Here is a 25,214-nt window from a genome sequence, read left to right on the forward strand (position 1 = left end):
GCCAAGAAAAAAAAAGTATGGACAAAGACGTAGGCAAGAGCATACACTTGTGCCTAGGGCCAGGAGCTGACTCAGGAGGTAGATGTGGGGACAGGCTGTGATGGGGATCAGGCCAAGTTTGGGGACAGGATGAACTATTCTACTTAAGTGGAGAGGGGTCCTGCTTTTAAATAGGACAGAGAAACTGGTTTTTGGCTAGGTTGGAGACAACAATCAATGAAGGAAAACATCCACCATGGAGATGGCTAGCCAGGTTGGCATTTTCAACTGTTTGGAACCCTCAGCCAAGACAAGGAAAGAGCACAGCAGCTCTGGGCTTGATGGGGGTGTTGATAGACCTCCTGTTACTACCCAGCACTAACCAATTACTCCTTGGCTCCACAGTCAGCTCTTCTCTGGAAGGTAGGAGGCCTGGGCATCTCCAAGCACCTTCAAGGGGCACATATGGGTAAACTGAAGCAGAAAAAAGCACATTCTTCTCAAGATGTCCTTAGCCAAGTATGTCATAAAAACTGCAGTGTGCCCTATCACATCGGTGTTCCTTAGACTGGCTGTTCAGGGCTCCTCAGCATGGACTTGAAATACCTGTACAGGCATTCCTGGCACTGTGGGGAACTTTGACTGTAAAGGATAACCCAGAATCTGGCTGCTTCAAACTGGGGAAGGGATTTGCCCAAAGGATGAAATGCCCAAAGTACGCTAACTTAGCCCTTGCTTAGCCCTGTTAAGTATGTTCATAGTGGATGGAGGCAGTTAGGACATGGAGACACAGGGTTTGAACTCAGCTCAAATCACTCAAATCACACGGACCCTGGTACCTGTTTATATAACTTCACTGGTACCTCTTATCTACATAGAGTAGATAAGACATATCAACTCCCATTATTCTCTGTCCAGGAAGCTTGTACCTGGAGTAACTGCCCATTGGGCTACTATCTGAGCCAGATAATTCCAGGATGCTCCTTCCTTCCCTGGAGACAGCCAGGATGGCTATATCTGGGTTATTATCATTTTATTGGGATTTAGGTTCCAAACAAGGTACAAAGCAGTGGTGAGAGGGTCTTGGGTTGCTGGGTAATAAGGGAATACCAGGCTTGGCTAGATGGACCACTGCCAGAGGCCAAATGGGAACCAGGACTGGAAGGGATCTGGGGAAGGAGGACTGGGGCTTAGGGAATGCACAGAGATCAACGAATAGTATATCGTACATAGGGGACCTCGACGTCCTCGCCACTTTCGTCGTTGCAGCACAACTCAAGCACCAGTGCTCGCACATGGCGGCCCAGTTTTCTCTTTGACACACGGCTCACAATCTCTGTCATCCTAGGGAAAGGGGTGAGGGTTAAGGGCTAGGAGGACAAAGCAGGAGAGGAAGGGAGGCAGGTAGGGCATGAGAGGTGATGGGTAAGAGTAGAAGAGCTCCAAGCTGAGGCTCCCCACCCAAGGCAAGGAACACAGGGCCTTTCCCAGCCTGCCTGGTAATAGCCTACTCACGGCTGATCCAACCGTTCCTTGAGCTTAGCAGCTGGCATGAAGAAAGAATAGAGCATGGACACACCCTGGGACAGCATGGTGATCTCTAATTTGTGCTCTGTCTGGAGGGCAGAAGGAGGAAATAGCAGTGTTATGATTGTGGGAAGGTCAAAAATCATCTATACATCCCATCCTCCAGGTGGGATGAGAGGGAGAAAGGGCCTTACCTTAAAGTAATCAAGGAACTGTTTGAGGGTCATCTCCTCACCATTAGGCTGCAGCCCCTGTACTTCAAAGCGATCCCACAATGTCCATTCTTGGTTATAGTACTGCAATGCAAAAAAATACCCTCATTCATGCAAACTCAGTAAGTCAGATTAGAACCTTTTGTTCAAAGCCTCATGGCTCCCATGTTACTCTGAGTAAGCACTTAACCTTCAATTGAATGACAAGGTCCTATGCCACAAGAAGAGAATCTTATTCTCATCTTCTACCCCTTATCTTCTCAATCACTCTGAGCTACTGACTTTTATTCCTTCAACATGCCAGGCATACTTTACACCTTAGTATTCTTGCAAAAAACATGCAGGTATATTTCAATAGGAACTCTGACCTAGTGACCGGGTCTAATGCAAACCAAAGCCAGTTTTATTAAGATACACTCCACTGCAAGTCCCATCTTCTGAGATGGGTACCTACCTGGTGACGAGGTGCAGCAAGAGGTTCAGAAAACCCAAAGAAGGGCAGGGCCAAGTTCAGGAAACCATTTTTGTAGGAGTCAAGCTGTTGGTGCCCCTGCACCACCTTGTACAGCTCCAGACACACAAGGCCAACAACAGCTGCTGTGGTGGTGGCGATGGCTGGGATGATCTTTCCTGCTATCAGCTTGCTCTGAGAAACAGACCAAGGAAGATGTTAGTTCTAAGTTGTAAGAGGCTGAAGGGCTAAAGAAGGGCACGGATGTAAGGAACTCAAGCCTGGAAATGGTAGAACATCAGGTCTAGAGTCCCCTTACCTTGTGCCGGTCTGCGGGAGAAATATCATAGTTTTCAGCCCGAAGATTGGATGCAGCCACAATGAAATCCATGTGGAAGTTGCTGTCATCATCCTGAGCAAGAGGAATAGATCAGATGAAAAGTTTTCCTGGCCTCCTGGGATATAAGTATCCCCCAATGTAAATTACCTGCTGGGTCTCTCCCAAATCAGAAGGAAAGCTATGTGGCAGCCATAAAGGCCTGGACTGGCTCCACATTCCTAGATCCCCATTCTTTACAACCTCGTCTGTGCTTAGCTCAACCCAACTGTCCTATCCGGGGCCCCTTCCAAGCACCTTCTCAAAATCAATGGGGTACATCTTAAATCCCGGTAACTTGTCTGGGCTGGGCAATGTGGCTTTGAGCTCCTCAAGACGGCTGTCATCTGCACAAAGAGAAAAACACAACCCTTTAGATGCATGGAGTGAGGCTGAAAGCCTAGGTAGGGCAAAAGGAATTCAGTGAGATACAGAATTTGGAGAGAGAGATATCCTAGAATGAAGGGGCAAAGGTAAAGCCAGAAAGCCAGAGCAGAACAGAGCAAACCTGAAAAGGGCAGAAGAAGAGGCACTCCAGATCTGGAGAGACACCAGGAATAAAGACCGTAGGAGAAAGCGGAGGTGAGGTGGAGTAATCAGATAAAAGGGGTTGTCAGTCTTGGGTAGATACTGTATATGGAGACACAGAAGACATGGTGGGGGTATACAGAAGTCTATAAGCATGAATATATAGGAAGGATCTGAGAGGAAGGTGGAGAATATATGAAAAGAAGCAAGATGGAGGATGAGATAGGGAGGAGGAAACATATGAGAACAAAGTCAGAGGGAACCTGTGGAGGAGGTGGAATAAAAGGCTAAAGGAAATACACAGAAAACAGTAAACAGCGGGTATTTCAGAAAGATGGAGAAGAGGGAAGGTCAACATGGGGGGCGGGGGGCAGTATACAGAGTCATGAATACATTACAGATATCCAAAAGGGAAGGCAGGGGGACTAAATTAGGATGGACAACATTAGGGTGAAGACATAAAGAGCAACAGGGTGGGAGGGATGCATAGATGGGGAGACATGGGGCATCTGGAAGAGACAAAGTGTGGGCAAGAGTCAGAGGAGGCAATCCCTGCTGGAGATCATACCCCCTAGATGAACTGTATCAAGGAGAGGCAGAGAAAAGAATAAAAACCAAGGCAAATACACACCAAGCAAGAACCAAGTTTGTTTTCCTGGGTGCTGGAGTGGGAACTCCCCAACAGATTGTCTTCCTTTCAGGGGGAGGGAGGTGCAAAGGAAGGTAAGGTCACAGAGGTACTAGAAAAGGACTAATGGGGCAGTGACTTCTGACCAAATGGCCAAACACCCTTACCAACAGAGGCATTGGCACTCTGCAACTCCTGGTCAGAAACATGGATCTTGACACCAGACTTGGGGGTGAACTCTGGAACTTGTACTGACTGCAGGAGTGAGGCCACGGCAGCTCGGTCTTGAGAGCCAGTCAACCCATAGGTCTGGGCAAAAAGGTTGGCAGCAGCCATCACATAATCCAGATGCAGTGTCTAGGGGAAGGCAGGGCACAGTAGGGTTAACACATCTGACCTTGGATAGGAAGCCACCACCTCCTTCCCACCTACCCATCCTCTACCTGATTCCAGGAAAACCCAACAAGGTGACTTACATTGTTAACATCAAAAGTAAGTGGATGTGGACAACGTTTGGGTCCAGACCAGAATGGGGCCCCTGAGCTGGTGAGCTAAAACAAAGAAAGAGAGTTTCAAGAAGCAAGATCTAAATGAAGGCCTCTTTGACAACCCTGACTTGTCACCCTGGCTCTGGATGCGCCCCACCTCACTATCCTTGGCTGGGTCCTTGAAGGGGGCTGGAGTTAATCATCTAAGACTCATACTGCAAGGTCCTGGCTGAGAAAACCACTATCAATTCTTAGATACTTTCTTCACAAACATGTTTTATTAATAAATACCAGTGAGACAGATCACAACTGTTCTTCCTTCAAGCTAAAGAAAGGAACAGAGAAGTGACATGCCCAAGTTCAGAGTGCGCTGGGATTTGAATAAATGGTGACACCCGAATCTCTGCTTCATGGTCCACTACAGCCCTAATAAAAATCAGCCTCAGCCTACACCACAGTGAAGGGGAACAGCAAAAGAACCAATTATCTTGCTCTAAGAACTATGGGAAGAAACAAAATATCATTCTTCTGACATCTCTTGCCTCGGACACCAGCCACATCTGGACTAGTAACTGGGAGAAGTCACTTGTAGAGTCTGCAGCAAACTCTGCTCACAAGGAAATGCATGCTGCCAAATGGACACATGAGTGAGTGAGCATTACCTGGTCTGGAGGAAAGTTGTGCAGCAGTTGTCGGATGTTGTTACAGTACTGGGTGTGCCAGTGGTGGCAGGCCCAGGCCACGCAGTCCCCCCAAGTCTGTGGTCGCTGCAGCACCAGGCTGCGCTGCACAGCCTCCAGCACCTCCAATGGCTGGGTACCCGCCAGCCGCAAGGTCCGTTCCACAAACTTGGGGTCTCTATTAGGGAGTGGAGGGGGCCGAGGGGCAAGATTACACAGTGGCCCCTGAAGTAGGCTCTAGGGCAATCCCATTTTCTCCACAGAAAGCTCATCTTGATCCCCCACAGCATGAGAATTGAACATTTAGAGTCCTTTGAAAAGTGTGCCTAGTGCTGAGGGTGACAACTGAAAAAGCGCAGAATGTCTTTGGTGGCAGGCAGGAGTGGGGTGTGTAAGTTACTCACGTGAGGTACTGATTAACATTTTCTGCTGGCTGCTTAAAAAGGCCTTCAAATTCATCCCGGGCCCACTGCAGACAGAACAAATGGATTTTATGGAATGATGGACAAAATAGGTTTCCACAGGTAAGTGGGAGTCATCATAGGTGACCCAAGTAGGAAATACACAGCTACTTGGGAAAGAGAAGCTCCCAATTTTCCCCACCCACTCCTTCATTTCTGGCCTCTCAATTTAAGTCAGTGAACTTGATCTGAGAAATAACTATCCCGATGTATGTGTGAAAAAAAATGCATCAAGAACTGTACACGTGTACTATGCCTTGATGAAAAATGTGTACTGGTTAAGTGTATTTTACAACTTAAAAACAACATTACTGCAAGTTCAATGCTGGGCACAATTGCATGAGACCTTGACTCAACAAAAAAGGGTAGAGAAGTGTTCGTTCGACTAAGTCCTAGGTTTGGTCTGCAGCACCAAAATACAAACAAGCAAGCAAGCAAACAAACAAAAAATAGATTCAATCCAACAATGATTCCTATCTATTCTCTAGGGACTTAGCAGAAAATAAGACAGTGGCTTTATCCTCTTCCCTAGGTACACCTAAAATGGTGCCTTATCCTCTTCCCTAGGTACACCTAAAATGGTGCCAGTTAAACAAACCAGTGTGAGAGAGGAAGAATATAAGGCACAAAGAAGTGAAGTTCAAGGTCACACATGCCCTAGTGAGACTGGTGGCATACAAAATTGACACAACCACTTTGAAACAGTAGGGTCAGAAGGGGAAGTGGTAGATCTCGTCCTACCCCTCTATTTCTACCCTTCCTCAACATGTTGGTCTCTAACTATAGCTATCCTTGTGGCCTGGGTGCTCATCATGTAGATATGGTCACTTCATAACATTTTAGCTTCATGATATGCAGCACTGTTCCGTATGTGTATCATATGTAGAATGTCATTGTGACATACCAGCATTAAACTCATTTTGCACAATAGATGGGGAAATCTGAGTATCATGTACTAGAGACAAATAACTCGAAGAGAGTGAAGGAAATGACTATTTTGTTTAGCATGAAAACAGTGCTTTGGAGCCAGACATGGTGGCACATGCTTATAATTCCAGCACTTGGGAAGTGGAAGCAGAAGGATCAGTTCAAGGTTATCATCAGCTACACAGCAAGTTTGAAGCCAACCTGGAATACATGAGATTATGTCTCAAAAGAAACAAAGAGGAAAATGTTTCGGTTAGACAGTAGTTCTTTTTTGTTTGTTTTTTTTTTCCGAGACAAGGTTTCTCTGTGTAGTCCTGGTTTGTCCTGGAACTTGCTCTGTAGACCAGGCTGGCCTCAAACTCAAAAGTTACAGTTGTGAGCTGTTGTGTAAGTACTGGGAACAAGTAGCAAGTGCTCTTAAGTACTACGCCATCTCTCCAGCCCCAACTTTAAATGTATGTGTATGGATGTTTCGCCTGAATGTATGTTAGGGCACCACATGCATGCAGTACCCATGGAGGGCATCAGATCCCCTGAAACTGAAGTTAACACCATTGTGAACTGCCATGTGGCTGCTGGGAACTGATCTCAGGCCCCGTGGAAGAGCAGTCACTGCTTTTAACTGTTGAGTTATCTCTAAGTTGTTAAGAGTTGACATCTGATGAACAGAAGTCAAAAATCCACCTGCCTCTGCCACCTCAGTGCTGAGATTAAAGGTGTATGCTAACACACTCATATCAAGCCAAGAAAATATGGCAAGATATTGTTAAACTTAGGTGAGGAATGATATTTCAGTATTCATCATTCTTTATTTTGTTTTCTGAGATAAGGTCTTGCTTTGTAGTCCAAGGTTGCCTTGACCTCACAGCAATGCTCTTGCTTTAGCCTCAAGTACTGGTGAGCCACCATGCCTAGCAACAGCATTGGTTTTTACCTGTCTCTGTACTGGGAAAAAAAAGTCAAAAGTAGGAATTACAAGAAGAATAAGTCATTTCAGAAGTGCCAACTGCCAGGGGGAAAGAAAGATGGTAGAAGAAAACATGTCTTATACTTAAGCCATGATAACCAAAAACCAAGGGCCTGGTGGACATTCCTCCCTTCTGAGCACCACTTACCTGCAGAGTGTGTTCAATGGCATTGGGAAAGTTTTTCAGGGTGCAGATGGGGATGGATTTCTCTGGTGGATCCTGGCTAGAGCTGTATGATTCTGTCAGGAAGGGGATCACCACCTGTACGTTGCCCTTCGTGCCCAGTGTGCCAGACTCCAGCAGTGGCTTTCGATAGTACACACAGCGGCGATCCATGTACATGCCTGTATGATTGGTTGGGGACAATAATGTGAGAGCCAGAAGACAAGGAAAGGCACACTGGGAAAGAACAGGAGGGCCCCAGACTCTCACTCTTTTTGCCCTTGTCTTCTTTACCAGCCTTCAAACTTACGGGCATCTACATTGTCCAGGGCATTGGCCACACCATCCAAGTTTTGGAAAAAATCATCATCATAGATGCGCTCCGTGTCAGCACCTACACGGTTCTGGTGGCTTGTCACCTGGATGTAAGGATTCATCTGGCGCACAGCTGCAGCGGCTGTGTCAGACTTTAACTTCTGTGAAGTCAGGAGAACGGGGGACTCAGTTATTGGTGGATTCACTCAGCAAAATAAAGAGCTATCTCAATGAACATTCATCTAATGTTAGAAGAACCAGCCCAAGTTCAGGAGGCTCCCTGGTTTAGCAGGATATTCAACAACAATGCCACATGGCCAGGGCTGAGACAGATGTGGCAGTGAGATGGAAAAGGAAGCAGAAATAGGCATTGTAGACAATGAACTAGCCACCTGTTTGTTTTGCTTACCTGATACCTACTATTCTTTTAGGGAACAGTACTGCAGGTTGGAGATTTCCCCAAATATAACCAGATGTTAGACAATAAATAAGCAGAAGTGTTATGAAGCCAAAATCAGGTCACATCCCTCTTCTGCTTAGAACCTTTCCCTGGCTCTCATTCCCACTTAGGTAAACTGAATTGGTTCCCAGGACCTCTCAGAGTAGACACTCACCACACCTTTGAAGAAATGAGGCCTTCCTTAAGGAACCAATGAAAACTGTAAACTAACCTCTCCAGCAAGCCCAACTTGCTCCTTTACGCTTTGCAAAGTACCAACATTGACTCCACTATCTCACTTTTATATTGTATCTTTATTGTTTTGTTGCTGTTTTGAAACAGCGTTTACGGAGCCATGGTCATGGAACTAACTTTGTAGACCAGACTGGCCTCTGACTCAAGAGATCCACCTGCCTCCAGAGTGCATGGGTGGGGCCGGCTGCACCTATATTGTATTAATTATGTATCTGTTCTTTACTATTTACCTTCCTCGACTAGCACCTTTATTCTTGTTTATTGAGACAGGGTTTCTTTTTGTAGACCTGGCTGTCCTGGAATTTACTTTGTGGCCTAGGATGGCCTTTAACTCAAGAAATCTGACTGCTTCTGAGATGAAATGTATAAGCCACAATGTACTGCCTTTTTTTTTTTTTTTCTGGAACTGAGGACCGAACCCAGGGCCTCTAGCAAGTGCTCTACCACTGAGCTAAATCCCCAACCCAGCCTTATTTTATTCTTCAATATACCTCAAATATTTACAACAGTAATTCCTAAAGTAACTATTCAGCAAATAAATTAACGAACAGGAATACTGGGCAGTGAAACTGGCCTTAGGGAAGGCCTCACAGACTTCTGGTACCTCAGTTTCAAACTGCAGAGAAGAGTTACCTGGCTGACTACAATGCAATCCTTCAGAAGGCCTACTTCCAAAAGTGGCCTTTGGCTGGAGTCTAGGACCTTGGATTTTAGGAAAAGTTCCCATCATTCCCTCACCTAATAATAATGGCTCAGTGTGCCTGAACTGTTTGTGTGAACAGTGTGGTTTATGTTAAATACTGTCTTTCCCTCTAGAGTCAAAAATTCTGATACATAACCAGATCCCAGTAAAAGCCCTAGGTACAGATGAGCAGGTTTCCCTAGGTAGAAACTTTTCAGGAGTATTGTTATATTTGTTACAAGGGAAATGAAGTCCATTTCCTGCAACTCTACTGGGAGATACCTCTTAGATATTTGCTGCTGAATTCATTCCGAGAGCCTTTCTTCCTTTGTTGATTATACTGTGTGCTTTTTCTGCAGTAAATCAGCTACTAGTTCTCCTAGGCAGTCACTGAGTTTGGGGATATTTTTGCGAACTCCCAACACACTGTCCCAAAGCAGCACTGATAAGGGCTGGAGTGATGGTCTAGCGGTTAAGAGCACTTGTTGGTCTTCCAAAGGACTCAGTTTTGGTTTGCAGTATTCACATCTGATGGCTCACAACCTCTTATAACCCTAGAATTCCAGTTCTAGAGGATCCAACACACTATTCCAGTCTCTTCAGGCACTAGGCACACACACGGTAGACATACATAATACATGCAGGCACTCACATGTACATATAAAACAAACAAATAAATATATCTTTGTTGCTGTTTTTTGAGATAAGGTCTCACTGTGTAGCCCCAGCTGTCTGGAACTCAAGAGATCTGCCAGCCTCTGTTTCCTGAGTGCTGGGAATAAAGGCATACCACACCACACCTGGCAATAATAAATAAATCTTTAAAAAAAATTAAGGAAAAAGTAAAAGGAAATGAAGGGGCAGGGGCTAGACTAAATTCCCAGTACTGAAAGAAAAAAGAAACTGACTTGATGGTTGCTCAGAGATAAAAATGACTGATTCAAGGTAGGGCTACTTAATGTTTGCTGAATGAATGACAGAAAGAGAGGGCAAGAAGGGCAAAAGGAAGATAAGTAGATCTTTACTAGAAATACCAGGGACAAGAAAAAGGCAGGAGGAAAGTGAAATGTCAAAGTTCCATCTCCTACTCCCATCTATCTCACCGTGACGTCCCAGGGTCGGAAAAGAAACTGTCGGTTCAGATTTGATTTCTCAATGGTGTCCATGTCTGTGACAACGACCTCTCCACCTTCTCCACAGCCTAGCCCAATCATGGCAAAGTTCTTCAGCAATTCACAGCCAATGGCCCCTGCACCCACCTAAGAAACAGCCACGAAGAGACACAGAGGCAAGTCAGGGTAAACCAAGTAGATACAAAGCCATCTGTTATTCCTCATGCCTGCCGGAGGCAAAGTGATTGAGCAAAAAGGTGCCATGTGTTTAGTCCCAGGGTTGTAAAGAGACCCCCCCTCCTTCAGATGCAGAGGGAAACCCCAGAGGGGGTGGCCAGAGACCAAGGGAGGTGAACATGCTAGGTGTCCAATGAGGTCACTCACCAGGAAGTACTTTTGCTTGCCCAGCTTCTCTTGAAGGTCTGAGCCAAATACAGCTACCTGCCCATCATAACGGTTCTGACGCTAAGGAACATGAAGTGAAGAGGGTCAGAGAGAAGCTTCCCCAGAGATACCCCCAACAATGCCTTCCTTCCAGCCCATTCACATACTGGGAGGCACTTATCCTCTGTAAGAGCCTCTTTGTCCTCTGGCAGACATTCAAGAGCATCAAAGTACAACCACTGCATGATGGGCATAAACTTCCCAGAGCAGGCCTAGTGGAGGAGAAGGAAAGAGGAGGTGGCTGGTTAGGTGTTAATTAGACCCTGACACATACGTACAGCAAGTAATGAAGGCAAGGAAAAACCTAGTCCATCCCCACCCTGTTCACCTTCATGACTTCCTGGGCAGCAAGGCCCCCAATGAAAGCATTTATGGGTGCCAGGTCCCCAGCAGCAACATAAGCTAGCTTCCGTATAAGGTCTTCATCCAAGTTGTCCTGCTGCACTGCAGGTGGGGACCGAGCATTCACAGCCTGAGCTAGGGCCACCAGTTCTGTTGCATCTTCCTGGTAGGGCAAAGGAAACAAGTAAGAAATTCTCAGACTACTGTCAGGGGATGGACATCGGACAGACAGAGGCATGGTGGGCCTTTAGCACCACGGATTTCTATCCTGGACGGCTGCTGGCCCACCTACCTACCTCATTTCGTGGTCGTGGTGGTCGGTTGTGCTGAGCACAGAACTGGTGCAGAGCTTGGAAGCCAATGTGCAGTTGGGCAGGACGAGAATACTTTGCAAAGTCAGTCATCACAAAGTCAGGCTCTGCCAGTGATGCTGGCAACGATTTCTAAAGATGAGAAGAAAGGAACAGAGAATCTGGAATGGTCTAGAACAGTGATTTTCAACCTGTGGGTCATGACCCCCTTGGCAAACCTCTATCTCCAAAAACATTTGTTACGATTTATAACAGTAGCAAAATTAACAGCTGTGAAGTAGCAATGGAATAATTTTATAGTTGGAGGTCCCCACAACATGAGGAACTGTATTATAGGGTTGCAGCATTAGGAAGGTTGAGAACCACTGGTCTAGAACCACCCACCAAGGACCACTATACCCAATACTCACAAAGCTAATCTTTTTAGGTACTTTGACCTGACTGACGATGCCTCCACGGATGTAGTCAGAGAAGTTGGAGGTGTCACAGATACTAAAGGTATAAGGACCTAGAGTGGATAGGGAGGCTGTCAGTCCTATATACCCTCCCCTTCAAGTCCACAAAACTCAGAAACAAAAACAAAACAAAACAAAACAAAAACAAAAAAAACCATGCCTGACCCAGTGCAGACCCCAGGTACTATCTTTCAACCCCTGGCCCCATTTGGAAATCAGAAACTATCTCCTCTGCCCTAGAGCCAGTTCAGACCCCATGAGACCCTGTTATCCCTGTTCCCAAGTCTACACTGGTAGGCTGTTCTTACCCAAACCAGCTTAGATATGAGCAGATCTTCTGGTCTGCCCTGTTCAAAATACAGGAGGCTCCTTCACCTCAACAATTCAAACATAGTTGGTCCTTCTCCCCCATACCCGTCAGCTCTGATAGGATTCCAGATTCTCTGACCTACCCCAGGCACTTAGGCTATGGCTCTCCTCATTCTGAACTCAGGGTCTCCTCCCTTTGATCTCCTAACCAGCTCCTCTAATATGCTCCCATGGCCCCAGCTCACCCAGCACTTTGATTTCTATGGGCTGACATCCATTGAGTTGGATCATGCCCTGTACTTCTGAGAATGAGACAAAGTCACCACTCTCAAATCCATGTCGGGCCTCGTCAAGGCAGGTAACCACACCGGGATTGTCCTGGTTAAAAAGGAGTGAGCCTCAGAGGCAAGTCAAGGAATAAGAGCAGACACAGGACTGTCATTGCCTATCTGTCTGCCAGGATCCCTGGGGCTGGCCTCCTTACCTTGGTGACCATTGAAACCATAGCACTGAGTGGCTGCTCCCCATTGGAATCTGTGAGAACCATTTCCTCTCCAAAGTCACAGAAAAGTTGCCTGTAGAGAGTGACAAGGGGACTGATACCTGAGGCCCACACAAGTCCCCAGGCATCCTTCAAGGTGCACTAGATATCTGCTGAGGAAACTTGGCACATCACAGTGGGCATATAACAGCACAATATAAAACTTGAGTGGCAGAAGAGGAATGAGGGTCTTGGCCTAGGAAAGGTTGTGGGGAGAAGCATAGGGAAGTGGCACTTACCCAAATAAGCCTCGTGTATCTGCCACCACTAGCTTGATGCCATGGCTATGACAGAACTCACCCACTCGCAGCTGGTCTTCCAGGGGGCTGTTGGTAAGGACCACCACCTGTGGAGAAGTAGAGCTCAGGTCAAGAGCCCAGAACTAAGGGGAGAAGAAAGAACACTGGCAGAAGACCGGTGGAAAGGTTCAGGCAGTTCTGAAGGCAGAGTTGTCTGGGTTCTGCTGCTCCTCCAGGCCTCTTGTAAAGACCTTTTGGGGATCAGACTCAGTGAGAGGAAAACACAGCAAGGAGCAAACAAAGGCTTTGTGCATGTTGGGAAAGGTACTGGGCACAGACTGCAGAACAGCCGACTCATTTGTTTGCTAACTGTCTACAACCCTGCCATGCCCTGTGAGACACAGGTAGGACAAAACTATCTCCAAAGTCTGAGCTCACTCATACCATACCTACCTGTCGGTGGCTCCCAAGATGCTGCCCACTCCACCACAATTTTTGAAACTGCTCTCCACCTTCTCCAGGAACATCTATCCCTGCCCACCAGGATGAGCTTCTACAACTGTGTCAGATTTTTGTTGCTGTAGTACCTTGGCCCTTGGGGACCTTAGCCCCATGGGACAGACTTTCAACTCTCACAGCTTAGAATTTTTAAACTAGCAAATGCCTATGCCACCTTCCCTGTGTCCAAGTTGCTATTCTTCATGCTTAACCCTCATAGGAACCCCATGAAATCAGTACTGCTGCCATTCCTGTCCTGAAAATGGAAAGAGAAGGTCCAGGATCTAAGTGACCTGCCTAAAATTACACTAGAAGAGCTAGACACAGCAGGGCGGTTCATAACTACTATGTTGTATAATTGGTGTGTCCACATTTTTCCCTCAAAGGCAGGCTCAGGGTCTCATCTTGCCTGCGTTCTCCCTGCTCTCCAGCATGATGCCTGATACCCCAGACTGCTCATTAAATAGTGAATAGTACCAAAAAATACCAAAGACGAGTTCCAAGAAAATCAAGCAGGAGGCTGAGCAGTGGCTAAGTACCTGGAAGCCACTAAGGAAGTCCTCAACAAGAGGCCCAGTGTAGGCAGTGACAGGCACATAGCTGTTGAGTTCAGCAAGTCGGGGCTGAGATACCTCAGCCCGATTTTTACCGATGTCCTCCTCTCGAAGGTAAAACTGTAAGGGGGCGGGGGGTGACAGAAGGATAAGAAGTGAGATGGCTGTGGCACACAGAGGCTGGTGCAGGGGAAAGAATGTTGGGAAGAGGTACCTGGGAGGAGAGATCAGCCCATTGGGTAGTGCCTTGGTCATGTAGGGTGACAGCCTTGACCCCACCAAGGATGATGTTCTTAGCGATTTCCACACCTAAGCCCCGCAAGCCTGAGACAAGGACGCTGGATGTCTGGAGCCTCTTCATCGCCTCATGGCCCAAAACGTACCTGTCAAGTTAGAGACTCCAGGTCATGGTCTACCCCACCTGATCCAATTATCTCAGTGCCCCTTCCCATTTCAGGCAGACTTTGGCCCAACTTACAGCTGCCGGGAGTAAAGGCCCTCGTCTATGTCTGCTTCACTGCCGTTCTTCGCCATTCCCTGGGGATGGAGAGCATGAACAGGTTCAAGACAACATGCACGAGTGGGCTGTGGGGTGCAGGCAAATGGAAAATGATATGAAAGACTCCCTGTCCCACCATCATGCCAGCCAGTCTCCATGGGGAAGATACTCACGTTGGTTGGCACTGAGGGCACTTCGGACAGCACAGACTGGGCAGGGGAGCAGTTAGAACCCGGCTTTGGATCAGGCCCGGACACGCGACGTTTCTTGGACAGCGGCGAGCTGGACATCTAAAAGAAAAAAGACAGGCCAGAGGTTAGCCTAGGATAGACAGAGATATTTTTCTGGTATTTTTTGTTTGTTTGTTTGTTTGTTTGTTTGAAAAGCCCTCATTGGCCTTGTACTATTTTTTCCGCTTATTACTGGTTAATAGTGGGAGAAGACTTAAACATTAGTAAATCTACTTTAGAAAAGAAACTGGCACAGAGAGATGAAGTGGCATGCTCAGGTTCACACCGCTGTCAGACCCAAGAGGTGGTTTGGCTTGCAAATCCACACAGCTGGCTGCTAAGTCATTTTGTCTCTCCCTAGCCCCGCATAAGGGAAAGGCTCCAATCCTGTGGAGTAAGAGGAAGACCATTCTGGAAAGATCAGAGGACAGATGTGGACTCGAGAAATACTGAGGTTTTAAATCTTGACCCCTTATAGGTATCACGTGGAGCTGTTCCCTCACTTTGTAAAATGGATGATGATATGGCTCCATGGTGTTGCTGAGATGAAAAAAGATACAACCACAGGCCCTAGGGGGGCTCAGGGCAGAGCTTAAAGCTCTACCCTTCTCCCAGTTTTAGGGATAGAAAACAACCCAGGCAAATAAAACAGGCTGAAGGAAGAGAGAAAATGTACACTTCTAAAGTCTCTTCTACATGTGAAGTCCTTCAACAGATTAGCAGCAATGATAAATGAATATTTACTAGGAGTCCTCTCTGTCAGAAGCCACACTAAGCACTTTATGATCCTTGTCACTGTCTGTCCTCAGGGCAACCCTGTGGGAATTGCACTCCTATTTACCCCAGCTCACAAGGAAGGAAAAACTTCATTCAGGGAGGTTTGGTGACCCGACCAAAGTTCCTACTCGTAGTGGCTGAACTGGGATCCGACCAGATCCAATGACTCTGAAGTCCAAGCCACTTCTCAGAGTTAGCAAGTATCATGCTCCCGACTGTCCTGTCCCTGCAAGGCAGGGTTTAACGTCCTTGTTGAACAAATGAGAAAACCTGAGCTCACATGATCAAGTGACGCTAGATCCCAAAGGGGAGAAAAAAAACCCCAACAATATAGCCTGCTATTAGAAGTGAAGCCTAATGGTGGTAGATTCAGATGCTTGTAAGTAGAAGACAGAACCCAGACTCATTTCTGCTTCTTCAACGCCCAACCTGGTCTTCTATTCACACAACTGTTCTTACTCTAAAGCCTTTTCTGACCCTCAATACCACCAACTGCACCAACATACCTAAGATTCCATCTTGGCACTGTCATATTCTAATATGAACAATGACAAGAGCTCTCTACTATCTATCCCATCAGTCACAAGAGTAAAGGGCTTTGTCTAACTCTAACAATGCCTGTGAACTACATAACCCTACGTTCCTACCATAAATAGAAAGTGAAAGCTTAGAGAACTCCACTCACTTGCCCTGGATGTCACTTGCCCAGTGTCATGCAGTTGGTAGCAGTTTGTGTGACTTTCTTAGGTAAGTAGTGTCAGTATTTGGCTCTGGGTCCAACCCAGACTGCTCAGAGATGGGAGGTAAAGATAGGGAGAAGAGGGGAGGTAGGTGGCTGTCTAGGGCCAAAATCTGCCAGTGAAATTGCTGGGAATGCTTAGATCCACCTTGGGTAGGAAGAGGCTTGATAAGTTAGGAGGTAGCCAAAGGCAATTCCTATTTTCCATTTACTGGCAGTGACTTGGCATGGAGATCTCATTTCCTCTAAGCCCATTTTCTCCAAAAGCTGGGAGACAAAGAATTGTCCTCCTGATGAGGCTAAAAAAAAATCTATCTGTGGTTTCAAAACTCAGGGACCTGAGGATATAAGCTCCACCCCAGGCACCCAGAGGGGCCTCCACTACTTAGTTATCTCCCTTGCCTTGTCATTGGCTGGTTTGTCCAGGGCATATTCTTTCTCAGCTCTCTACATAAGACAAGATCGAGGTCCAGAGAACTCTTTATCAGACCTTTTACCTCTCCACCCCTAGTGCTGGCAGCAAGTCTAAGCAGGGTTGGGATGACTGTTCAAAAGTGGACTTTGAGCTGGGCGGTGGCGGCGGCACAGGCCTTTAATCCCAGCACTCGGGAGGCAGAGCCAGGCGGATCTCTGAGTTCGAGGCCAGCCTGGGCTACCAAGTGAGTTCCAGGAAAGGCGCAAAGCTATGCAGAGAAACCCTGTCTCAAAAAACAAAAAAACAAAACAAAAAAAAAAAAAAAAGGACTTCGAAGCCAGGTGTGGCAGTACATGCCTGCAACCCCAGTGCTTATGAGGCAGAGGCAGGAAAACTAAGTTTGAGGCCAGCCTAAGCTGCATAGTGTGTCAAAAAAGAAAATAAAAAGGGAGATTTCAATTGCCAGGTGTTGGAGAACACCTGTATCAAGGCAAGCAGGAAGAATCTAGGGCAGAGACCCCTGGATAAGAGCTAAAGATTCCCCATCCCCGTCCAAAAAAAACAAAATGAAAAAACTTCAAATCCACATCCTCTCTCCATCAACATGAGCTCAACCTTCTCTGTTGGAATATATCTTCAATAACTTGCCTGGCAAAGCTGAAATTAAAGCATTTCAAAACTTACCTGGGGTCTCCAAACTGATGACTGAAGCCTGAGAATATTCTACTCCTAAAGGCTAAGCAGGGGAACCCTGGAGTAGGCTTAGGAGGCACAGAGCCAGCTGATTAACTGGAAGAAGTTACAGTACTGGGGAGGATGCTGAGTGAGGCCTGTCAAGCTTCCTTGGAGGCGTTAACTGAGAAGTCCTTGAGAGTGTGAGAAAGGCATCAGGAAGTGATTGAATTCAAGGATCTCTGAAGGAAATATGAAAGGAGACCCAAAAGAGACCTCAGCAGGTCTTACAAGTGCTGGTGACATTGGGCAAAGTCTTTTTTTTTTTTTTAGATTTATTTATTATGTATATAGTGTTCTACCTACGTATCAGATCTCATTATAGGTGGTTGTGAGCTACCATGTGGTTGCTGGGAATTGAACTCAGGACCTCTGGAAGAGCAGCCAGTGCTCTTAACCTCTGAGCCATCTCTCCAGCCCCCAGGCAATGTCTTAAGAAAGATTTACATCTTGGGTTTTTAGAAAGAGGTGGAAAAAATGCAGAACCTGAGACTACTGCAGGAAGATGCTGGGGCTGAGAAAGTCTCAGATTCTAGTGATAGAACCCTTCACCAAAAATAATGGGAATTCACAGAGAAAGGTCTCTGATGCTGACACTAGAGTGCCAGGAAGCTTTGAGATTAAGTGCTAAGAGGCTAGGAGAGGTCTCTGAGGGCCCCCTCTTGAAGAGGGATTTCTAATGGAGCAACAAAGGCCTTGTGTGGTTCTAACAGGCACCACAGCTGTCCTGACAGGATGGAAAAGGGAAGACGAGTTTCAGATAGCTGAAGCCTTAAAAGGTTATGAAGTGCTGAGCATGGTGGTGCACACCTTTAATCCCAGCACTAGTGAGGCAGAGGCAGGATGGTCTCTAAGAGTTTGAGGCCAGCCTGGTCTATATTATCTATATATTTCAGGCCAGCCAAAGCTACATAGTAAGACCTTGTCTCAAAATAATAATTATAAAAATAAAGGTTACCAAGCAAATGCTGGCTAGATCTCCATGTGGAGTTAGGTTTCTCTAACCAATTCTATGACTCCACAGCTCATTAAAGAGATATTTAAGTTTTCTACTCTGGTGGAAGATAAGTGGGTCTTTTGGAGAAAGAGGTATCTGACAGTGATAGTGGGGTTCAGTGAGGCCAAAAGCAAAAGCTGAGACCTTCTGAATGAAGATGCTAGGAACCTTTAAAAGGACGAGGGCAAATTGCAAATTCTGAGGCCTGCTGCTAGATTAAGGGATCTATAAAAAGAGAAGCTACAACTCTGGTCTGCCTTTGAAGGCAGAAGATGGTCTAGGATGAGACTGTCAGGCAGATGGGGCTACAAATCAACAGGGTCTGAAAGAGTATATGGTGGCAGGAGATTACTAATGGAGAACTGTGTCCAAGCAGGTCCTCCCTAGTGTCTAGTCCCCTGAGAGGCTCTAGAGGAAAGATACTGGAGGTTAAGGATGGCTGATGGAGAAAAAGATGAGGCCTATTGAGGACAGCCTAAGAACAATGAGATCGTGAAAAGGGGGAATCCCTGAAAGCAGGGAAAATCTCTAAGGGCAGATTCTAGGAACTAAAGGAGCCTCTAAATGCAAATGCTAAAAAGAGTCTGTGACTAAGAATGCCAGGTGTCCACGCTGGAGGATGCTATCTATGTAAAGGAGGTGTTTGTTGGGAGACCTCAAATGTAGGAATGAGTCTCCAACAGGAAGGCCAGGCAGATAGCTTTTCACCGGGTGTAATCCAGATGGCAGCTCTAAGGACAGATAGTATCCTGGTGGGGGGGGGGAGGGGGAGATTCTGGATGAAAATGCTAGACAAGGCGCTTTCGGAAATGAAGGCCATGCGGACCCTTCCTGAAGGGCTAGGAGGAGTCTCAAGGGAGATTTCGGGGCAGGTCTTGAATAGCACACAAGTATGGACGGCTTTTTACAAGCAGCAATGTTGAATTTCTGTGCCTTTGTAGGAGACCGTGGAGAGTTCTGATAGGAAACGCAAGGCTCAGGACGCGATCAAGATATCTCGTTATAGATTCTGAGCCAGAAGTCTCCAGAAGCAGAGATAGGGGGTCTGATGTCAAGGTCAGATCTCTGAGCCCAAGGGAACAGGGTGGTCCCAGACAGAAATGATCTACCCCGCCCCAGGCTTTGCATTGCCCCCCCCCCACCCGCTTGTCTAGTGATTCCTGATATCCACGACACCGCAGCGCACCCAGACATCGGGCTGGCAGAGAGCCAGCAGGGACCCTCCCATACCTCCCAGAGCCCTTGCTTCGAGCCAGGTGCAGAGAAAAGCTATTACCAATGCCGGTTCCCCGGGTCGCGCCGCCGCCAACTCCTCAAGGAGCCGAAGTCAAGCTCGGCCGCCACCCTCCTCTTTCTCCTCCTCCTCCTCCCTGCCGCCTGGGCCAGCTAGGATCACTGCTGCCTTCTCCTCCCCCGACCGCTGTGGCTGTGGTCTTCCCTGCCACCTCCTTCACCCCAGCAGCCGACACAAGATGGCGGCGGCAGAGCCCAAGGCCGGAACAAAACCTTGAGCCCCACCCCCAGAAACCCGGATGCAAGAGGACCGAGCCCACTCATGAATCATGTATTTTTCCTGCCCAGTTTGGGACTTCTTTAATTAGAAGGAGAACAGCTCCACCTTGTGGCTCTGGAGGCAGTAACTAGAAAAACAGGTAGAGCAAGAGGCCACGCCCCCGTAGAATATGAATAAAGAATTACTGCAGCTAAGCTGTCAAAGAAACCAGGGAAGGACCTCAAGGCCATTCTTCCTGATGGTGAATTATGAAGCAAGGTGATGGGTTTATTAAGACCAGGCAACCAGATAGTAGATGTTAAAGCATGACAATCACATCCCATGCTCATGAATAATGAATGATCTTGCTGCTGCCGGGAATCCAGAAGACCAAAGCTACATCTTACTCATGAATAATGCATGAGGCTCAGTGGGGTGGAACAAAAGAGGCAGGCCTGCCTTATTGCTCCATCTAATACCCAGTAAGCAAGAAATGGGGCTACTGTAGGGAAAATGTGCTCCCTTGGCTCCTGAATACTGAATGCTGCTGCTGTAGCAGCTCAACTTGGAAACAGAGAAGTCAAGGAAGGTTGCACCAGAGGTGGTGGTATACGTCTTTAATCCCAACACTGAGAGGCAGAGACAGGCAGATCTCTTGAGTTTGAGGCTAGCCTGGTCTACAGAGCGAGTTCCAGGACAGCCAGAGCTATACATAGAGACCCTGTATAGGGTGGGTGGGTGGTTGAACCAAAAGAAAGAAAGGTTGCACCCAGGCAGTACATGTGTAGTGGCATACACATGTAATTCCAGCACTATACTAAGGGAGATGGAAGCAGGAGGATCATTAGCTTGAAGCCAGCCTGGTTATCATGAAACTGTCTCAAAAAAAGGACAAATCCCATGAGGCCAAGGTGACAAATCCCCTCCCAGCCAAGGTGACGCTGCCCAGAAAGCGGAGATTATGAGACAATAAATAGTCAGTGCATGTGTCACAAGGGATAACCCTGCAAAAGCAGAGGGGAGCACAGACCTTGCTACTCATCACTGACCATTTAGGGGATTATCTTTTCCCAATTAAATCCAGACTCACTACATGCCTTTGATAGGCAATGACAGTATTAGAATTAGTCCACCTTGGGTTGGAGATGTAGGCTATGGATAAAGCACTTCCCCAATACCCTGGGTTCAATTCATAGCAGCATAAAAAACAAAACAAAAAACCCCATACCAATTCCCACCTCAAAAAATCCATCCACCTCAGACTGATAAACTGTGTTAAAATAAGTACAGAAAAGGTCTTAGAGCAGTGCTGCCACAGGCATTATAACAGTTTTCAAATATATGTAACTAAAGTTAATATGTAAGCATATTTGAATTAATCTAAAATTACTTATATGTGAAGATATATCCAGCCATTACAGAAAATATCAGCTTGAATGTTTTCAGATCCAGAAAATGGGAACTAAGACCAAGAACTTAACTTGTGATTGAATTTCAATAAGTAAAACAGTACCTGACACATAGTACCATATAATTAACCTGAGCACTAGCAACATTATTTTCTTAAAAGACAGGGTCTTGCTGGGGTGAGCTAGCACAACTCCTGTAATTCCATAGTACTTGGCTAGAAGAAGCAAGAGGATCACTAGTACCAGGCACGTCTAGGGAAAAAGATCCTGGAGAAAGAGACATAGAAAAGCAGACAGAGAGGGAAGAGAGGGAGAGCAGAGAGGAGAGAAGAAGTGGAAAGAGCAGAGAGGAGGGAAAGCTGAGAGAGAAGAGAGAAAGGGGAAGAAAGAAACAAAAGGAGAGAGTTTTGCTGTGTTGTCCATACTGTTCTCAAACACCGTTATTCAAGAGATCCTCCTGCCTCCACTCAGCATCCCAACTACTCCTTGTAATTCCACAGTATCTGGCAGGCTGAGGCAGGCAGGTCCCTAATTCTCTAGCAAGCCTGTGGAAATAGTGACAGCCTGGAGAGAGAAATAGGACACACAGAGGGAGAGGAGAGAGGGAGAGCAGAGATGAGTAACACGGAGCCCACTAGTAATAGTATCATTAAATTGGCTTGGGGAAGGGCATTATCCAACTCTGAAACCAGGTCAGATTTGAATCCTAGTTCAGTCACTCACTGTGCGACTTTAGGACAAACTACTTACCTGTCCTGTGTCTCAGATTCCTCATCTATGAACTAGGATGAAACCTACTTTTGAGAAGTTGTGAAGATAAAATGGGTTAATAAAAGTAACTAAATGGGTGTAAACTGTTCATATTATCCTGAATACCCACTTTTCGTGCTTCCTAAAAGACTTACCAAAGATCCACAACCATAAAGATGGATGGGATTTGAATTCAGAGTCTCGGTTAGTAATCTAGAATTACTGAGACATAAGGCATGAATAATACCCGCGGCATCATCTCCGATAGATCCTAGGTTTAAATCCTGGAACCTGTGAGGGAAAGCTAACTGCGGATCCCCGCAGAAGCTGTAAAGGCCACGCCCCTCATAAATTATGCATAGCACCCGTAGAAAAGCTTAAAAAACAAACAAACAAAACCAAACCTCGGGGCGCTACTCACCTTCACAGATTATTGTATGGATTATCAATAAACTCTAGTTTGTGAGGCAGACTTCGTGATACCCCGTCAACACGCCCCTTCAGCACGCTGATCCGCCCCCTAGAGAGTAATTCATAAGCTGACACTTCTAGTGGACCAGGTGCGAAAGAGAGTTCGCACCGCAGCCCTACCCCTCCTGAATGAATAAAGCGGCAACCAAATTACCGCTCAGTAGCCCGGTGGCCCTATGTCTACTCGGAAGAGCCCAGCAGACAGTCTTTCCCAGCCTCGGTTGAGAGGCTCCTCTCTTGGCGTTTGGGCCCCTGATATGTCCTGGTCTCACAACCCAGGGTAACCAGCCGTGCAGACCTCATCGCCTAATCAGAGGTCACAAAGGCCACTGATACCACAGTGCCACGTCGGTGCTGAACGTTCCCACTGTCACCCGGTCCGGTCCTAAGACAAGCCCTCCCCAACTCCCGCCTTGACTTTAGTAACTTCAAACTTCTCTCCTCTTAGAAAGCCCAAAAATCCTGCCCACCAACAGAGTACTCATACACAGACCCCGAGCCTCCCACTAAGCCCTGCTTCCAAGGAGTATAAATCTGTGTCTGAGAACTACCCCATAAAACAGACTCTTAAATGCCACCCGAGTCCCCAAGCACCGCCTCCTAATGGTCTCCTCAAAAGCAGACACCTTCTGAATGCCACCCGGGCCCCACAACCTCTAAACATGCCCACTGGGGATCCCAGAAGTTGGGATTAGGAAAGCACCCTCTTTCAAATGCTGTCCAGGGGTTTGGGGGCAATGTGCTCCCGCTCACCCCCAGTGCTGGGCGGAAGCTTCGCCTTCCTTCTGGAGATAAGCCGAAGCCACAGGGCAACGGAAGAGCAAACCACCTCCGTCGTGCAAAAAGAACTAGAGTTTGCGCGGAGCTCGGAAGCGCGGGGCCTTAGAGGGCTGGGTCTGGGGTGTACCATAGATGCCTGAATAGAGGGGCGTCTCTCCCTGCTTCTGCGGCCCTGGCTCCGTTTCAGGCCCATATATCCCCTACAGGTTGTGGTACGACCCCAATGCGCGGTGCATGCTGGGAGTGGTAGTCCTGTCCCGCTAATGCCCGGTGCACGTGGTGGGCACCAGCCCCTAGAAGATGGGAAATTGCAAGCCTGGGTTTATTTCCTGGAACTGTGTACTCTGTGAGGGTGGAAAAAAGAACGGAACATGATAATGCCTTAGATTAGAAGATACATCCAACCTAAGCACGGGAAGGTTGAGACTCCGGTGGCCAAAAGCATTCATTCATTTTTTTTCCGTTTGTGGAGCTCAAGATGTGGACCAGGTGCTGGGACTTATTCCTTGCCCTCATAGAACAATATTCTATCGTGAGAAACAACCGATAAACATAACAAAAAAGCAAACAATAGCCTCACATATGCCCATGCATTATAATAAGTAGCCTGTAAATACGTAAATTATCATATATGAACATTTATATGTGTGTGCATATTTTTAACAGGATCTCCTTGTACAATTTAGGTTGGCTTGGAACTTGCTGTACAACCCAGGCTGACCTTGGACTTATGATCCTCCTGCTTCTTCCACCAAGTGGAAGTGGATTACTTACAGGCATGTACCACCACGCCCAGGTGCAAATGTTAGTATGTAAATGCTTTACATCTGTTTGTATCTTATATTTAATACATTGTTTATATTATATAACAGTATAACTGACTATGCATTGCATACACAGCATAAAAGTAACTATTGTATATATAATCATACATCTCTTAACAATAGTGATAGTTTTTAAGAACTGTGTCCTTAGGCAATGTCTTATATGAATTTACATAAAACCAAATGGTACAACCTTTGCTCACCTAAGCTATATGGTTTAGCCCAGGACTCCTACGCTACAAACTGTATATTTGTGGACAAGTATAAGAGTGGTATTTGTGCATCAAAACACAGTAAAACTACAGCAAAAATAGTAGATTATATGGGGTGTACTTGGTGGTAAAATGCTTGTGTAGAATGTGCAAACCCTGGATTTGATCCTTGGCACTTCAGAATAATAATAAAAATAAAATAAGTTAAGCAAACACTAAAAACAAAATATTGGATAATAGGGATACTTTCTGTTCATACATGGCTGTATATAATTGCTGAGTGCTATGGAGAAAAATAGACCACAGTAAAGTTAATTTGTTGGGGCAGGTTGCAGTTTTACAGAGTGGTGATGTGTGAGCAAAGATATTTAACATAAAATGCTTCTATCTCCTCAGATTCAGTCTTTCAAATATTGCCAAAGACCTTCACATTTGCTCATCTGAAATATTGAACACCTATTCAGTGCAGAGTTCTGGGAACACAACAGAGATTCTATCCTTGCATTAGCCAATAACATTCTTCCCAAAGATCTTTCGCTTATTTATCTCTTGCATAGGAACAAAGGAAAGATGTTGTGTAGAGGGAACATTGGGAACAAAAAGACTTGGTTGGCACATGTGAGAAAGAACACAATGGTTTGTAGAGTTGGAGAGGATGAAGTAGGGGCATTAGAAGATGAGCTTGGGGACAGATCAGCCAGGGTCTTGTAAACCAGATTGAAATGTTTAGCATGTAAGATTCAGGAGAAGGGGCTGAGGGATATAGCTCAGTGGGTCAAGTGCTAACTGCTCAATCTTGAGGGCCTGAGTTTGGTCAGGACTTGAGCACACGTATAAAAAACTCGGCATGGTGGCTTAGACCTGTAATTACAGTATTGGGAGTTAGTAACCTTGAAGCTCACTGGCCAGACAGCCTAGCTAATAGATGAGTTGCGGGTTTAATAAGAAGCAGTTCTTCTAAAAAGTAAGGTGCATGTGGGAAGGAATGGGAAGATAAATAATAC

At 46.4% G+C, this 25,214-nt stretch overlaps 1 protein-coding gene across 3 annotated transcripts; it reads right to left on the bottom strand.

Moving 5' to 3' along the window:
• Nucleotides 1-995: 995 nt before the first annotated feature.
• Nucleotides 996-23,228, bottom strand: Uba1 (ubiquitin like modifier activating enzyme 1). 3 transcript variants are annotated; one of them, XM_037199445.1, is made up of 27 exons: nt 23,148-23,219; nt 22,345-22,443; nt 14,556-14,672; nt 14,362-14,420; nt 14,098-14,266; nt 13,869-14,003; nt 12,832-12,938; nt 12,536-12,626; nt 12,297-12,429; nt 11,698-11,795; nt 11,273-11,419; nt 10,963-11,139; nt 10,742-10,846; nt 10,575-10,655; nt 10,182-10,337; nt 7,698-7,863; nt 7,373-7,569; nt 5,274-5,338; nt 4,852-5,047; nt 4,178-4,252; nt 3,869-4,058; nt 2,804-2,892; nt 2,489-2,581; nt 2,173-2,364; nt 1,701-1,802; nt 1,495-1,595; nt 996-1,323 (listed from the first exon to the last, which is right to left on the bottom strand). In XM_037199445.1, exons 3-27 carry the CDS (start codon nt 14,670-14,672, stop codon nt 1,188-1,190), a joined length of 3,177 nt encoding a protein of 1,058 aa, XP_037055340.1. In that variant the 5' UTR covers nt 22,345-22,443; nt 23,148-23,219; the 3' UTR covers nt 996-1,187. The 3 variants fall into 3 exon arrangements, with proteins under 3 accessions (XP_037055340.1, XP_028740654.1, XP_028740643.1); XM_028884821.2 differs by lacking the exon at nt 22,345-22,443 and having other exon boundaries at nt 23,148-23,228; XM_028884810.2 differs by lacking the exons at nt 22,345-22,443; nt 23,148-23,219 and adding an exon at nt 19,549-19,766.
• Between the last annotated feature and the right edge of the window lie 1,986 nt (nt 23,229-25,214).

The sequence above is a fragment of the Peromyscus leucopus genome, chromosome X (assembly GCF_004664715.2).
Source record: "Peromyscus leucopus breed LL Stock chromosome X, UCI_PerLeu_2.1, whole genome shotgun sequence".
NCBI lineage: Eukaryota > Metazoa > Chordata > Mammalia > Rodentia > Cricetidae > Peromyscus > Peromyscus leucopus.